Source organism: Crocodylus siamensis, chromosome 5 (genome assembly GCF_052110815.1).
Source record: "Crocodylus siamensis isolate JL-2025a chromosome 5, ASM5211081v1, whole genome shotgun sequence".
Lineage (NCBI taxonomy): Eukaryota > Metazoa > Chordata > Crocodylia > Crocodylidae > Crocodylus > Crocodylus siamensis.
In genome coordinates this window covers 70550121-70568420 of record NC_143399.1, presented here as the reverse complement: position 1 = coordinate 70568420, position 18300 = coordinate 70550121, and the positions used below count along the sequence as shown (strand labels likewise).

Sequence of the window (18300 nt, the reverse complement as noted above, 5' to 3'; positions counted from 1 at the left end):
GCATATTCTCAATAGTGATGTCAGAAAAATCCTCTAATTCTTCTGAAACATAATTTCCAGAGTCAGTTTCAGGACTATCTCAAGCACCTCTCTATTTTATTATTGTGGAATATACTTAAAGCCAAATCTTACAATGATCCTGATTGTGTCCCTGTGGGACAGTGTTGGCTATTTGGTTGGCTCATTTCTGCCTTGAGTATTTCCCAGTTTAAAATATTTTATAGTGTCATAGTTTATAAAACTAATCCTGATCTCTTTTATTGCTTTGCCCACAAAGTTTGTTTGAATTAATTCCTGTTTGACTACATATCTTTCAGGAAAACATTTAGTCTCGATTAGAAAATTTCCACCAGTGGAGAATATGTGACCCTTGATAAACTGTTCCAATGATTAACTCATTCATTATTAAAAGTTATAAGTTGTTTCTAGATGAAATTTGTATAGCTTCAACTTCTGACCATGAGATTATTATTACACATTTGTCTGTTGCAAATTTGTGTTCCCTGTGTCAATTCTCACAGACTGATCAAAATTCTCTTTGATAAACTAAATAGAATAAGCTCCTAAGATTATAACTACATGGCATGTTTTCCAATTTTTATTCTTTTTCCATAACTTTTTTTCTGAACCTTCCAAATGCTCAATATCCTTCCTGAGTGGAGGGCACACTATTCCAGTATTGATTATACAATAGCCAAATGCAGAGGTAATATAACTTCTCTTCTCTTAATCAGCACTCTCTTGATTGTACATCCAAAGTTTGCATTAGCCCTTTCAAACACAGTATCGTGTGAGAAGTATATCTTCAGCTGCTTTGCTATTGTGACCATCAATTCCTTTTTAGAGTCACTGTTTGCCAAGATAGAATACCTATAATTATGTCCTGCATTAATTACTCCTAAAGGGATGATTTGCCATTTCTATGTTAAAATGCATATTGTTTGCTTGTTTACCAAGTGAACTATGCCACTTTGTAGTAATGCCCTCCTCATTATTTTTTATTTCCTCAATCTGTTGTCAGTCAGTCTTTATCAATCTTAGTAAACATACTTTATCGGTCATGATTTTTTTTTCTTCCAAATCATTGGTAAAAATGTCGGTAAGTGTTAGTGTCAAGAATTGATCCCTGAGAGACCTCAATAGAAACAAACCCATATGAGTAAGATTCCTGTTTGGAACTATATTTTAAGACCTATTAGATATATTTTAATCCATTTAATCTGGGCCATACTCATTTTGTGGTTATTTACTTTCTGAATTGAACTGTGTAATGTATTATGAATTAGTTATTATATATGGCACTATTTCTTTAAATGTGGTTACACTCTGTGCTTCCTAAGGCACCATGTTTTACTCTCAGTTTTGGTTTCTGATCAGAAAAATTAAGATACCAGCCATGTGAGCTGTGTGGTACCCTCTCTACTAGTTTAATCTTCCCATCACTATGGAGCCACAAAACAACAATTTTGGCAACAAGGATGAGGTCTTCATTTGGGTTGGTGCTTAGAGCCACAGTCTAAACCTTTCCAGATGAGTAACAAAATACTTTTTAAATTATTTTTATATGCACTGAATAGACTTCATATGAGCACCCAGTTAGACTTACAATGGCTGCTGTACTCACAGCAAAAAAGAGTTACCAGAGAAGTAAGAGTAGCTAATGATAGCAGGAAAAAGTGTATGCAGTGCAATCACTTTGAAGTGCAGCAGAGGAAGATGCCAGAGAGGAAAAACAATCATTTTGTATTGCAGCCTAGAGTAACAGAGCTTGCAGCCTTTACAGAAGGCATACTGTCGGCAGGAAGAGCCCAAGTGTGAATAGATAAAAAAAGAAAAGAAATGGGTACTCATATAGTCCATTTTTTGGCGAATCTGATAAAAATCAAGAGACACGGATAGTGTATATCGAACATGGGGAGTGTATAATGGCTACATCTACATGAGATCCTGACTGTGCAGTCATTACTGTGCAGTTATTTAGTACTTGTACAAACAAGTGCTAAATGACTGCATAGTAACCAGAGCCACTGAGCGGTAGTGCTGCTGAATGGCTTTTTCATGACACTGACTCCGCAATAGCCTGATATTACTATGCAGTAGTGTTGCATCACTCTTTCTGCCACGCAATACTACTGCGCAGTAGTCGTGGGCTATTGAGCAGTCAGCTTCTCATGTAGAAATGGCCAGTGAGTCGCAATATTGGTAACAGTGATAGGTTCCAGAGCATACAGCTCCTACAAAGTCTTTTGACTCCAAACCTGCCAGAACAGGCCACTTATGCAGAAATCACTGCAGCAATGAAGGAACATTTTTCACATACCCCGTCAATGACTGCAGAATGGTACTGATTCCCCCAATAAACCCAGGAGAGTGGGGAGTCAATAACTGCTTTAAAGAAGTTGTCAGAACACTGTCAGTTTGGACAAGTATTGAGCGATGCCCTATGAGATCAGTTTACCGCAGGGTTGCACGGTGAACAAACCCAGTGGAAATTATTTACCATGTCCACTCTTACATTCACCAAAGCTGTGGAAATAGCATTTGTCATGGAAACTGCTGAAAAGGCTCCTAAGAATTTGGTATAGACTGAAAGTTGCATTGCTTGAATCAACAAGACCAAGAGGCTCAGAAACTGGAGAACTTTTCCTGGGGTCACTGTACGCATACCATGCACACTGAAAGGGATTGTTGGGCAGATCAGGTCAGTTGCAGGAAGTAACAGAAAAAAGGATGCGTTGCTGTGGCCTGTCACATAGTTAAACAAAGGCTAATGCCTTTGAGCCATCTTTCCAGGACAGCATCTGTCGGGAGGAACCCAGCAGGGGACGTAAGTCTAAAACATATAATATGGAAGAAGACTAGTGTTCTAGTGCCACCGACTAAGACCTGGGTTTGTATGTACTATCAGAAGCAACTGTAAGAGACAGTGTCTGGGTTACATCCTTAACTGAAGGCATCCATGTATGAATGGTGCTACAAGGGCTGCTGTTTCCCTGATACCTGCATCTCTGTATAACCAGTGTTTGTCACAGGTACCTTTAGAGACAACCTCTATGTTTCAGAAGACTTACACTGGAGAAAAGATAGTCAGTCCATTTACCCTTGTATGTGATTGAAGGAAATTATCCACTGTTGTTTAGCAGATCTTGGCTAGAGAAACTAAGAGAGAATTGCAACAAGATCAAGACCAGCAGAAGACCTCAAGGCTTTCAAGAAATACTGTAGAAGCAGTCCAATGTTTTTAAAACAGATTTTGGATGGATAAACGACATCCTAATGCAGTTCAAAATCAAGCCTGGAAGCCCAGAGTTGTATCATATACTCTATGACACCTGTTGCAATTTGATTTGGACTGTTTGGTATACAGTTGTCACCAGTTGCACACAGTGAATGGGCTATACCCATTGTTCCAGTGATGTCTTGGTTCAAATTTGCGGTGACTTCAAAATGATACTGAATCTGGGTTTGCCTGCTCTCCAGTACCCTTTGCTTTGCATTGAAGATTTGTTTTCTGATCTTAGTGGAGGAAATGTTTTAGTAAGTTGGATTTGAGTGGGCACGTCTACATGAGATGCCACAATGCATAGTAGTCCATTCTACTGTGCATTAGCACTTCATGACAAAAACTGTGCTACTGTGCTAATATGCAGCAGAATTAAGCATCTCAAAAATGCATATTAAGTATCATAAAAATAATGGTTCACCCTTATCACACAATAATGTGCAGTAGCAATGTACCTTTATGTAGTACTTCATATTAGTAGTACTGAACTTAACGTGCAGTAGCAAAAGTGAATTAATGAACATATAGATGCGCCCACTAATGTCTACCTCTGAATAGAAGTGGGTTCTACATCTCTCAAATACTTCACAATAAACATTCAAAAAGAACTATGCTGCTATAATAATTTGCCTTTTGGAATTACATCTGCTCCTGTCCTCTTCTGGAAAGCCATGGATGGAAACTTAAAAGGCCTGAAAGGAGCACAATGCTATCTGGATGACAAACTAGTTACAGGGAGAGATAGGGACAACCATTGTCAGAAGCTTGATAATGTTCTTCAGTGTCTAGAAGACCATTGTGGATTGTGAGTGTGCGGTGATAAATATGAGTTTTTCAAGTCCTCTACTGAATACTTTTGGCATGTCATTGATGCATGCCACAGGATTAAATAAATCAATAGAGAAAAATAAGGAAATCCTTCAAGCACCACCACCAGGGAATGTTTCACAGTTATATTCTTTCTTAAGATTGCTTAATTATTATGATAATTTTTTTCCTAATCTGGCAACAGAATTGGCACCTCTACATGAACTACTGCAAGCAAAAAAGAAGTGGAAATTGACTAGAGAATGTGAATGTGGATTTAAGGAAGCAAAACAATTCTTAACATTGACTGATGTTCTTACAAATTCTGATACTTCACTTCAATTGCACTTAGCATGTGATGTATCTCCATATGGAGTAGGCACAGTCCTTTCCACATTTCTTGATGGCACAAAGAAGCCAACTGCTCTTGCTTCTGAAAGGAATTATGCACAGATAGAGAGGGAGGCTCTTGTTATTATCTTCGAGTATGGAAGTGTCATACGGTGAGGGGAAAAGAGCCAGGCAAGAGGAAAGCCATGGGAAACCCAAACAAGGGACACTTACCCCAGATGCAGAAGGAAGTTGAGCCAGAGCAGGGAGCATGCTGCTAGTGTGTTCTCCCTGTGGACTGGTGGAAGGAACATGCAGAAGAGTATTTGCAGCCCTGGAGAAGGGCAACCAGAAGGATTCTTCATCTGGCTGACTGAGGCAATGCCAGAGGCCTCCTCCGCTGACAGCATCCCACAGCCAGCAGCCAATGAATAAAATGGACCCACCAATCAGAGTAATTTGAAGACCACTGATAAGCCTTGGGATACATTGAGGCAGGGAATCACTTGAGGACAGCTGGATGATAAAGCAGCTGAGTTTCTGAGAATCAGTCTGTGAGTTCAGGGGCATTGCCCCGTTGCTTCTTTTTTATTCTCTTTTTTTTTCTCTGTTGTTTTTCTTTTTTTCCTCAGGGGGATGTGGGGCGGAGATTGTGCTTCCCCCACAGAGTGCCAGAGAAAGTAGCCAGAAGGAGAGTTCCCCTTCTGGAATGTGCTTAGTGGTCCTGATCCTAAGGAAACCAGGTAAGGTAGAAACCCAGGGGAAGGATTTTCTTTCTTTTTTTTTTTAATGAGTTGAATTCATCCCTAAAGGGACTGACCCAAATTGGTTAACCCAGAAACCTAGGAGGCTTTTATTTCATTTGTTTTGATTACCTATTTAATTATTTGATTGGATCCTTAAGAGACTGAGCTGAACCAATTAACCCAGGGACTGGGGATGCATTGAGTTTATTTTTATCCACTTGATTATCTGATTAGGTTCTTAAATGGCTTACCCAAACTAATTAACCCAGGAATCTTGGAGGAATTGATTTGGGGTCATATGTCTTATGGACTTTAGGTGGATTGATCTTAGTTGATGGACCTATGAACCAAGGAATGATTGACTTAAAAATGACCTCAGGGGGCCCAAATGAATGGGTTTAAACTCCCAGATAGTCACTTGTCAAGCCAGTGGTTAGCTGTCAGTGACATTGGGGGCAATACAAAATCCAAACCCCAATGGGTATCATCCAGGACATGGTAAGGGTGGGGTATGAGGGGAGGCGGAGCCCCACAAAGTAAACCGTATGAGAAGACCAGCCAGGATCCCTGCAAGCCCCATATCCAGTTCCCAGTAATTTAAAGAACAACAAGAAATGGCAGGTGAGAAAAGAATATCAGAAATTGGTGAGGGTGGGACTGTCTGGGGCCACAAAGGCTTGCTCTGGTAAGATGTTGGTTAGGCATGGACCATGGCCATACAGCATATCATTGTGGCAGATATTTTCCACTATTCACTGATCCCCAGCCATTACTTTCTAATTTTGAACCAACACAAGGTATGCCTTCCCTAGCAGCAGCTTGTCTGCAATATTAGAGCATTATTACTTTTTGTGCTTTCTCATACATTTTGCTCTATCTTTGGAAGTCACTGGGACAAGGAAGGCATGTAATCCCATCTGCATTGTTGTACCCCTTTTCAATACTGAATATTGAAAAGGGGCACAGCAATGCTGATGGGATTTCATGCCTTTCTTGTCCCAGTGACTTCCAAAAGGAAGATACCACAAAAGTATTCTATTTGTACTTAATGAGCCCTGTTACCTATGCACACATTAAGAAGGAAACTTCTAAGGATAGCATTATTTCTCTGGTGAAAGGCAGGGTTCTACAAGGAACAGTATTAAACTACAACAACCTTCAGCTGACACTTTTCATGTCATGTTGGTCAGAATTATTGGTACACTAAAGTTGCCTCTTGTGGGGGATGTGAGTGATCATACTAAGGTCACTCCAAAAATTTGTTTTGTCAGCTCTTGATGGAAGGCATCTTGGTTCTGTGAGGATTATAGCCTTAGCCAAGAGTTCTATGTGGTGGCCAGGCATTGATCAGTACATTAGGACAGCAAGATGCTATACTGCATATCAATATAATGAAAAAGATCCTGAACCAGCTTGTCTGCACCTTTGGTCATGACCTCAGACTCTGTGGGAATGTATTCATTTGGAAGGCCATATATATTTTAGTAGTGATTGATGCACACTTTAAGTGGCCAGAAGTTTTTTCAAATGCCTTCTTTTATAGCTACTGAAACTATTGAGCACCTTCATGTCTTATTTAGTTACTTTGGACTACCATTGCAATTGGTGAGTGATAATGGACCTTAGTTCTGTTCAGAAGAATTTAGGAAGTACCTCATTTCCAATGGAATTCAACATAGAAGTTCTGCTCCTTATCATCCTGCTACAAATGGACTAGCTGAACATTTTGTACAAACTCTCAAGCATGCATTATCAGTCAATCAGTTTGCCATAAGTATTTATGAAAGGGCAGAAGGGACTCTAAATGTTAACTCCCTTCCCCCTGCCTACCTCTGCAAAGGCAGCACACAGGAGCAGTGAGTCAGGATTACCATATCATTTCCAGAGCAGCCTCGCTTTCTGGATTGGCAGAGAGTGGGCTGAGACAGATATTTCTGCCTCCAGTGAGGGGCCCAGAGGCAAGGCTTGTAGTACACCAGAACCAGATGCTGAAGTGACCTTTTTTTACAGGAAGCAGCAGGCAGCTGGTAGTGCTGCTGTATGTAGCATTTGGAGGAAAGTTGGTTCCCCACAGCAGTTTGCAGGTGATGCAGGGGCAGACAACAATTATTCCTGTGAAGAAGAATACAAAGTACCAGTAGATCAGGCAGAGGTGACCAGCAAGGTGGTGGAGAGGGTAAGGGACACAGGCTCTGGGTGCCTCTCACACTGTTTCTCTGTGGAGGAAGGACTGGCATGGGGTTCAGCCCCTAGGACTTTTACCACTCAGAAAAGAAGCAGGGAGCAAGAGGGGGCAGTGGCCAGTCACCAGGTGCCCCTGGTGATGGGATGGGGGAGGAGCAGCAAAGAGCCAGTGGGCTAGAGGTCTGCTCCCCTGTCCCCAGCAGTGAAGACTACTACAGCAAATTGGATTCACAAAGTACAACCTCCTATGAGGGAGTGACATATAACAGTGGTTGTTGCCCATCTTTCATCATAGATTAGCTGGATTGAGTTATATATTTTCCCAGAATATACCTGTCTGGAGAGAGGCAGGTAAGAGTTGGCTTTGGGACAGGCTACTGCCAAGGACTGCTGTTTTTACCTCTTTTCCAGTGGGGCAACACCAATCAGCCTTAGCAAGAGTCATGGAAGTGGTTCCACTTCCAGAGGCTGGAAGTGGTTAGGGTGGGCTGAAGGGAAGGTTTGGAGCCCCATGAAGAAGTCAAAGTGTTGGGCCAGGAAGGTCACCTGTGGGGAACTGGCTCCCTGTATTACATCAAAGCAGGTGAGAAGAAACAGCTCCCAGGAGACCCAGGTTACATTTGCTAGGTCCTACCCTGCCACCAACAGTGGGCTGAGGGCCAGCTCAGAAGGGCCTTATAACACCTATAAGCAGCGTAGTCTTCAACACAAATTGGATCATTTCTTACTTATCACAACGCACCCCATGCTACTATGCAGAAATCACCTGCTAGTCTTTTGTTGAAAAGATCATTGTGTACTTGTTTTCACCTTTAATGTCCTGATGTTGCTTACCAGATACTCAGAGCCCCAAATAAACAAATTGATTAATGGTATGTGACTTACAATCACTCATTCCAAGTAGGGAACGTGGCTTGGGCTCATCATAACTCTGGTAGAGGAAATTGGGTATGTGGGGAACTCACTAAATGTATGTGGTCTGTTTCATTTATGGTTCAACTGTCTGATGGTACTTCATGGAAAATATATATAGAGCAGCTACAACCATGACATCTACAGAAGTCTGAGGAAGCCATATTTGGATGTCCAGTTCCTCCGGTAAAGCCTCCTCCAGGTACCAATTTTGATTGTGCTGATATAGTGGAAGAATCTGAAGTGCCAAACACTAATGACTCTTTACCACCAGCTGATCCCATGGGACAGGGCAATACCACTTTATTCTCATCATGTTATTCTCAGAGGAAATGAAAACCTGTGGTGTGCCTTTATCTCTAAATTGTCTAGGTGTGCTGCAACCTGTTCTCTCAAAAATAATGAGTTAAATAACCATAGTTATCCAGCAACCTTGGGGCCCCTTGCTGGTCCTATCCAGCCAACAAATGACATGAACAAGAAATGCGGTCCTTTATTTCAGAACTCATACACATTGCTCAGCTGTACTCATAATGCGTGATTCTGTATAAGGGATAATGATAAGGGATAATAAGATGGTGAAAGTGATGGTGAGTAAGGGATAATAAGATGGTAAACTTTAGGAGGCATTTTGCCTCCTGGAAAATACACTATCATTAAGAAGGTTGCTGTATGCTTCCCACCTCCCTATCCCTCTAGTTCTACCTGCCAATTTATTTTGGGTGGCAAGGGAGAGGCTATAACTAATGTGTTTTGGATCCTGGGTTCATAAATGAGAATGCTTCTTGAATGCTTCCTTCTTCTCACCCTTCCTTAAGTATCCAAGCAATGGATGCATGGTTCCGTAATCACTTAATGTTAAGGAGTCAGCTTTGTTCAGCATCTGAATTCTAACTCATTAGCATTGTGCAACACAGGCTTCTTCACAATGCAGCTTGTCCTCCTATCATTTTTAAAGGTACAGCTCCCCATATATTCATATCCCAGCAAAATACAAGAGTATAATTATAAGCCAATTAAATATACTATAGAATCTCAAATACATACAAATGTATGTTAAATGTAGAGTAGTCCTTTTTGGACTAATTCAGATATGTGTAAGTTTTCATAAACTACACTTCATTTCATTAGATGTGTGCTTTTTAACATCCCACCAAGCAAGATGTTGCTTCTGAAAAAGTATGCATCTCTTAATTAGTTTATAAAGGGCAATTCTGCCCTGCTTTTTGCCTGGATTCAGACTAACAACCTCACATTGACAGGTAATGTTCAATTAATCTCTCAGGTATCTATCCTGCCAGGTGGACCTGAGGCTCTCTTCTGAGACATTAGTATCACTGTTGTCAGGTAGCAGTAAATTTGTTGATTCTGACTGAGCACATCTACATATGCACAGTTACTGTGCAGTAACCTGCGCATGATGCAGGTAGCAAATTTATATCCACTAAGTTACTGCACAGTAATGCATATGTAGATGTGTTACTGTGCAGTAATATGGGAGCTTCCCAGCTGGGTCTGCCCAGCCACTAGAGGGCTAACTAGAGCCCAGCCCCAGGGCTCCTGCCTGGCCCTCCTCTCCTGCTGCTGGGCTGGGTTGTTTTCTGGCCTTGGGGTACACACTTCAGTGAACCAGCAGCAGCTGTTTGTGGCTGTAGCACCCCAGCAAGCCCCGTGTACCCCCATGGACAGCCCATAAGCTGTTTCTGGCTCTATCTCACTCCAGAGCTGCTGCCACAGGTAAATGGTGCAAAGGGCTGCAGTTTGCTGCACCCCCTGCCCAGCCCTGTGATCCCACCAAAGACAGTACCTTATCCCCACTGCTGCTTACGCCCCACCTATTTCTCTTTGCAGGACTATGGTGAAACGCCTTGGCTGCATGGCTGTGGTGACATGTCACTGGAGGAGGGAACCTTCGGCCTTCACCATCTAGCCCTGCACTGCTCCCTGGATGATACACCCATTGACAGCCTGGGAGCCCTGGCCAGTGGTTGCCTTGACGTTGGCCCCATCCTGCAGCTGTCCACAAGGAATGCCCTGCCATGCCACCACTGGCTGCCATCAACACTAGCTCCTCCCCAGGGGAGGCTCTGGTGGGGTGACAACCCCCAGCCCATCAGAGGCTACAGACACACATGGCAGAGCTGGATTCCACCTGGCATGGGGAGCCCCACACGGAGCCACCAGCCTCACTGGACCCAGAACCATGGTAAGTCCTGCACTGGATGGGGCAAGCCCTCCCAGCCTCAGTACCCACCCCCACCCCTGCCACTGTCCCTTGCCCCAGTCCCAGCCCTGCTCCCCACTCCTTGCCCCAGGCACCTCCCTTGAGAGTCCCCCAGCAGGGAGGACAGGGGCATGACCAGCCTCTCACCCCAGTTCTCCAAGAGGAGCCCTGCATGCCCTGAGCCCAGGTGCTGGGGTCTTGGGTGCCACACAGCAGACCAATGGGCCTGAGGGACAGAGGGGGAAGGGGTCAGTGGGGACTGCAGCTGCAGCATCAGGTATTGCTAGAAGCCTGGCCTGGCCCACCCTGGGAAGGGGGCAGGGAGACAAGAAGCCTGTAGCCAGCCCCTGGGTAGTAAGCAGGGACAAAGGCCTCAGGTAGCTTCCACCTTAGCCCAGGCCTGCCCAGCCAGCTTAGCATGTCCCTGGGCACCTGCACACAGCCAGTCTCCAATCTGAGGCCAGGCAATGCAGGGCCCCTGGACCAGAGCATCGTATCTCTCAAATGTTGCAAACTCTTACAAAAGCTTTCTGTCACTTGCCTTTGCAGGACCATCATCTGGATGTTGGGGAGAGACTTCAAGGTCCTCAGGCTTTCTGCCACCTGCTGCTGGTCCCCTCTGGAGCTGCTGGCTGCACCAGCAGTGCAGCCATGATGGGACCTACCTGCTCCAGAGGGCTTGATGGTGGACCAGTGGGCATGGAGGGTGGAGGACTTTGCCCAGGAGGTCACCCAGGAGGAGGCACAACTCTCAGCATTCTAGGCCCACTAGGGTGAGCTGGCTGCCCTGGAGCGGTGGTGCATGGAGCTGCTGGAGCCACAGCTGGCCACCTGGGGGCACCCTACAGAGTCTGTGCCCATGCTCCCCATGCCTGGCCTCCTGCCCCAGCTCTGCATGGCCCCTGTGTCCCACCTACCACCCTCCAGCAGGCCTCCAGCAGTCCTCAGATCCACAGAGAACTATCTGCAGCTTGGGTGCTGACCATCTGCTGCTGGGCTCTCCTACCTGGGCAGCCCCACCCCTCAGCCCCTCACACATGGACTTAGTGATGGGATCAGACACACTACCTGCTGTTTAAGTTTGGGGAATGGCGCTTTTATTGTTGGTGGGTAGGGAGGGTGTTGGAGGGGTACTGTGTGTGGGGGAGGAGCTGTGTTCATTGAGGGGGGAGGGATGGGTGGTTTTGTTGTATTAATAACGTTTGTACTATCTGACCTATATGTGTGTCCTGCAGTGGTGTTGGGGATGGGCAGGGGGTCAGGACGGGTGTGGACAGTGGGGCAGATGGGCTGCAGTGGGGAGTGCAGGAGGAGGGGGTTGGCCAGAGACTCCCTCAGCCACTGCCCTGGACCTGGCTGCTGGGTGCATGGCTGTCCTGGGGCCTGGGCAGGGAGGGCCTGCTGGCACTAGCAGGTCCAGCACTGTGGCCAGCAGCAGCACAAGGCCCTGGTCATTGCTGGCAGGGGCCAAGCTGGAGCAGCAGGGCACTGGGCATTGTTGGTAGGGTGGCACAGAGAGGCAGGGAGGCCATGGAGAAAGCTGTTGCATGCTGCCTTTGTTCTGGGCATGCCATTCCTGGGCAGGGGAGGGGCTGGGCAGGGATCAGAGGGTAGGGGTGAGCTTTTAAAATGGCCTCAGCATGGCTGCCAAGTGCTGGCAGCTTTGTGACCAGAGGCCACAGCGGCATATGGCAGGCTGCTCTGGCATGGGACTAAATCTAGTCCCAGTTTGACTGCACACACAGATACCAGCCCTATTCCTGCTTACTGTGCAGTAAATGCATATATAGATGTGCTTATTGTGTCATACTCTGAGCCTCATCTTAGTTTCATAGTTTAATAGTTTGTAGGGCCGGAAGGGACCTGAGCAGATCATCTTATCCGACCCCCTGCCATGGCAGGAAAGAATACTGGGGTCAAATGACCCCAGCAAGATGTTCATCTAACCTCCTCTTAAACACCCCCAGGGTAGGAGCCAGCACCACTTCTCTTGGAAGCTGGTTCCAGACCCTAGCCGCCCTGACCGTGAAGTAGTGCCTCCTGATATCTAACCTAAATCTCCCCTCTGCCAGCTTGTGACCGTTATTCCTGGTCACTCCTGGTGGTGCTCGGGGGAACAGGGACTCCCCCAATGCCTGCTGATCCCCTCTGACTAGTTTATAACAGGCCACAAGATGCCCCCTCAGCCTTCTCTTTTGGAGGCTGAACAGGTTCAGGTCCCGCAGCCTGTCCTCATAGGGCCTGCCCTGCTGTCCCCTGGTCATATGAGTGGCCCTCCTCTGGACCCTCTCCATGCTGTCGACATCCCTCTTGAAGTGCGGCGCCCAGAATTGGATGCAGTACTCCAGCTGCGGCCTGACCAGTGCCGCATAGAGGGGGAGGATCACCTCCTTGGACCTGCTCGAGATGCATCTACCTCAGCCCACTGTGTTTATTGCCTTGGTGAAGACCATAGAAGACCATAAATTAGCTAGCTAAATGCATTACTGTCAAAAGGTCTTGAGAGTATATCATTTATCTGTATATCTGTTTCCACCAGATCTATGCAATATTTATATTCAATTTGTAAATCACACACTTTTAATTCTGGAAAGTGTTATTTGTCTTTGAGAATAGCCATGGCCTGTTTCAACTAAATCTGGATTCCCGTAAATAAAAACCTGGAACTTTCTATACCATGGACCAAGGTCCAAGCTATTTCCTGTCTGAAAACACTGGAATTCAGATTGCATTGGCATGTTACGTAAAACCATGGGCTTCTACTTTGACCATACAAGTCTAATACCCCTATGTCAATCACTTCCTTTGAGGCATCCCTAGACAATTCAGCTTTGTGGGTACTGTCATGATTCCTCAAAACTGGGCAAAATGGTATGTACCAAAACCCCGCTTATCTATCAATCTATATAAAAATATTTGTCATCAGCCATTTTTCACAGACTCCTTCCTTATCCGTGTTACTTTATACAGAGTGAAAAAATTTCCTTTTCTCTGTTTTTATTTAGTTCTTTGAAGTCCATATAAAAGTGAGAGGTTCAATATTTTTTCTTCCTACAGTTACTGGGAAGTGTTCCCACTCTCGATTTTTCTATTTGCCCTGTGATTCCCAGAGCACTAAACTCATGATGCAGTGTACTCCCTGCAAGCAATTAAGGGGCTGTCATGTTGATAGTAGAATGTTGTGCACTTATTTGTCTTGGTAATATTAAAAAGTATATATTTTTCTCCGCTTGATATTTACAGTATCAAAGGCAGTAGCTATTACATTCTAATTGTTACACATGGACAAGCCAGGAATGAGACAAATGTGGTCAAACTGCTTCTGATGGAGGAAGCAATATTAAATGGGGGAAGCAATATTAAATGGAGGAAGCAATATTAAATGTTCCCCTTTTGTAATGTTTCCACCTTTTCCAAGAGGCGCTAAAATACATTGTTGTAAGGATAGGTCAATAATCAGTTTAGTTCTACAATCCTTTCAAAGACTTTCTTTAAGGCTGCCACTCTGCTGGGTAATACACCCATGAATAGGTGCAAACTTCTTTCTTTTCTTTTTTTTTTTTGCTGGTGGGTGCTTGGAGGCATAAAAAGAAAACCTCCAAAACCCCAGCCCTTTAGTTTTAACTAGGCACATTCCCTTAATGAGCCCTGAAAATGCCCAGAAGAGACAGAACATTACTTCTACCTGGCTCTGCAGAATCTGTAAATTGGGTACTTTATGTGGGGCTTTTTTGGCACTTTTATGTAATAGCTCATTGAATCAGTATTAGCTAAAAATGCAAAAAGCTTGCTGAAGCGCCTGATCTTTACAGATTCTGCAGAGCCAGGTTCAAGTCACACGCTGCTTCTTCTGCTAAAACATGTTTTTTATATTTTGTTTTAATATTTGCAAGTGGCTCCATGGGTGCTGAGCACCCACTATTTTTTTTCAGTGGGTGTTTGAGCCCTGGAGCACCCACAGAGTTGGTGCCTATGTGCGCATGTCTAATTTATCAAAGGGATTAGGGAAATGGAAGTGACATATTGTAAATGCTTGTTAATCATAAAGTTGGCCAGGCAGCAGGCCGGGGTCTGTCCTCCAGCTGCCTGGGCTGACTGGGTGCAATGTATGCTTGTGTCAGTATTTACACATGCATATAGGTGCAGTTATTCTCACGGCCATAAGATAGTACTGTCCCCGACAATACTATTATACAGTGGTGAATATTAGCTTGCTACAGTCTAATAGCATCACACATGTAGACTGCAATACTTTATACTACAGCAAATTATTCAACTGCACAGTTAAGCACACATATAGATACACCCATAGGCTGCATCCGCATGAGCGTGGATGTTTGTTTCCCCAGGGATAAAAAGCAGTGGTACAGCTTGTGCCACTGCTACTTGTCCCTGGGAAATGCCTATGCCATGTGCCTTCTGGAGTGTGGCAGATTATCTTGGGTAGGTAGTATGGGAGGATGGGGCCAGCAACTGTGCTGGCTCCAGCAGTCTCACCTGGGGTCCTGGGAGCCTTAGGGAGCTACTGCCGCAGCAGAACCTGGCTGGCAGCTGCAGCATGGCTCAACACACGCCCTCCCTCCCACTACTACATTGCAACATGGAGAACACCTGAACGTGTGGTGTGTGGTGCCACAGATGTGTCTGCAATGCCACATACCACAAGCCATGCTGGTCTAGATGCAGCCACAGTGTCCAGAAATAGAGCTTAAGAATTTATAATAATATAACCTAGTGTATTATGAAGTCTTAAATTTATTATAACACGCTGCAATCCATGTAGTAAAAGTCTAAAAAAGTTATAAGATTAGTCATCTGTTTTAAATATATGGATACTATATTTTTTAAATTACAATCTGAGTATTTAATTTATAGAATAATTATAACCAGATATTTGTTTTTTAATTTTTGTAACATTTTGGGTGTAAGCATCACTGCATTTGTTTCATGGAGTTGAAGGAAATCATTCAGATATACACATAGATGTGCACACACACAACTTGCTTCAACTGTTCTTTCCAAAGGAAATTAATATCTAACAGGAAAGCATTATCAAAAACTGACACAACACTTTCTTAAATCTGAATAAGCCTGATCCAAAACTCATTTGAAATCAATGGAATTATTTCCATTGACTTCAACAGGCTTTGTTTTAAACCTTAAATGCATGAGCAGTACATCCAATTGGCAAGGAAACTTGTTTTCAGAAAAATGAATGTCCAAATAGATATATCAAGTCCCCCACACCCCACCCCCATCCCTCCCTCTCTTCAGACCTTTGACACTTCTTAACAAACTATTTCCCTAGAAGTATTATAACCAGTTTTGTCTATTCATTTTCATAGCCACTAATCTGCCTACGATCTAAATGATGCAGTTTTGCTGGAATGGAAAATAAATAAAATTTACCACTTTGAAAATTAAGTCACATTAGATCCAATTTCCTCACAAGAGAAATGAAATACAAAAATGGATTTTTAATTAAAACAATATTTTCCATGATAAATCTATTGCAAAGCTGCAACAGCAACTGAATTAGGAATATGTTTGTTTGCATTCTTATTGTTTAAGTTTTCATTGCCTATTAATTATGCTCTTTACATATAAAACTAAGTTTCAATCTTAATTGGTCATTAATAGAAATGTCCATACTCTCTTTGTCTCATACTCTGCTGTCATCTTTCACTCCCATTTTCATTTTAAGGATCATCATCACCTCCTCTCCTTTCAGTGTCAGGCTATTTTTAAGCCTTTCTCAGAGGCACTGGGTGTTAGCTGCAGCCAAAGTGGGGGATTTTGATTGGTGTGACAATGCTTCTGCTGCGACCAAAGCCAGAGGTTCCTGGCTAGAGGATCTTGCCCCTCCATTCAGGGTCAGACCGATCACTGTTTGGAATCAGGTAATAATTTTACCCTATCAGATAGGTAGGGACGGTGGGGGTGTTTGCCGTTCTCTGTAGCAAGTAGATGTGTCACTCTACTTGGCATCACTTCAGCATATATTAACAATCTTGGATAGAAGCAGGACATTGGCTCCTGTGGTTCCCCTGGTCTATCTATAGCAGGTTAGGGTCTTATGTCTTGTGTTGTGTCAGGGATGGTGGTACTTTTACCAAGAGTTTAGATTATGGTTGTATGATATGGTTTGGATAATACTTTCTTCAGGCAGAAGGTTGGACTAAATGACCTCTGGATGTCCCTTCCTGACCTACTTCTCTATGATTCTATCATTAACATGTTCAGGTAAATTGGACAAATGCTTTTTAATGAATGTCACTGTAGTTAGGAATTTGTTGACACGGATTTCAAAAGATCAGATCTCAACATAAAATAAATAGATTAGACACCTAGTGTTCTGTGTTTTACTCTTCTGTGCATAAAACAAAATCCAGAATAAATAATTCTGCATTTAGAAGAAATGTCTATATAGCCTGACAAAAGGCTCTGTGAAGCTTGTACACATTCCAGAGCACTATCAAGTAGCTCTGCTAAACTTTTTGTCGATATTCAAATAATCTGGGAGAATTCCCAATTTACTCAGAACTGCAGCAAAGGTTGATGGGGGAAGGGTGGCTCTGCACACATCTCAGCTATCCCTGCAGGCTCCCTTAGTCTTCCTGGCAACACAAGGCAGCAATGTACAAGGCAGGCCTGATTGACTGATGCAGACTGCCCATGGTCAGCCTGTGTTTCCTTGTAGCACAATGTGGAAATTGTGAAAGAAGTGTGTTGTGCTGCCTGCTGAAGCAGTAGAGTCCAGTGAGATAGACACTGTCTCCCTGGGGAAATCTGGGGGATTCTGAATGGCTGTGTTCTCTATTGAGAGGTTCCACTGTACTCTTTACTGAGAGAAGCATGTATGTACAGGCATTTTCTTTACCAGGAGAAACTCTCCTGGCAGTGATTTAAACCTGGTTGTTCCCAAGATATGTTTCTCCTGGAACAGCCATTTTTACTCTGGGATAAAAAGTTTGAACATTTGTGCACTCATGGTATCTCCTGGAATAGCAATGGCTCCCCCAGGAGAAACTGAATATTTGTATGAAGCCTATATATATATACACCAATGGCTGCTCTTTCTCTCAGTGAAGATTGCCAATACTTTGCTGTGGGTATGTGCAGGTTCTGTAGCTCCTTCCTTCAGTCCCCTTCCTTCCTGCAGATCACTTCAACTGAATTGGCCCATTTATTGTCAACATTGAGCCTATCTTCAAAAGGGGCAGGGGGTAGAGCCCTTTTCTACAAACACAAGAGCTAAACCAAACCCCCTCAAAGTCCTGTTCATTTTGATTTTCTTTTCATATTAATACGTCCTGAACAATCTTTGTTTTTATATGCCACTTGAAGGCAGTGTAATTTTCTTGCAACAAATATAATTGTCCACACTGTTACCCTTGTACTTTCTGTAATCAAAGATATGCCAGTAAGTAATTCTTATCACACCAGAATAAAAAATAAGAAAAGGAAAAGTATCATAGCAAGTAACTAACAATGTGATCAACTATGGAAAAGGTGAGTGAATATGAGGATTCACTATTCACTGGTATGGGGAAAAGGAATTATTAATTTCTGAATTTAGACTCAAATAGATTTATCAAGCAGTACTTATTAAATTATCCGCAATTCTTTAAACATGGTGATAAGCTTACTGGTTGATTTTTTCAACTTCCAGTTCTAAAAAGGACACAGCACATTTTGTTTTCTCAATCCAGACCAACAGACTGAAGTAAAAGACTTTATGGATAGCAGTAATAGAAGTTCTTGTAAAATTGGAAAGAAAAATAGAAATGTTGATTCTGGCAACCAAGAATGTA

General features: G+C 43.5%; 1 protein-coding gene across 1 annotated transcript in view; it reads left to right on the top strand.

Moving 5' to 3' along the window:
• Window positions 1-17986, top strand: part of LOC149864214 (uncharacterized) — a 35137-nt gene extending 17151 nt beyond the window's left edge. The window contains exons 4-7 of the mRNA XM_090049763.1: window positions 5053-5163; window positions 7177-8464; window positions 10114-10468; window positions 11036-17986. Coding sequence (XP_089905889.1) covers window positions 5053-5163; window positions 7177-7307 — 242 coding nt within the window. The 3' untranslated portion in view covers window positions 7308-8464; window positions 10114-10468; window positions 11036-17986. The remainder of the gene's footprint in view (window positions 1-5052; window positions 5164-7176; window positions 8465-10113; window positions 10469-11035) is intronic.
• Window positions 17987-18300: the final 314 nt, after the last annotated feature.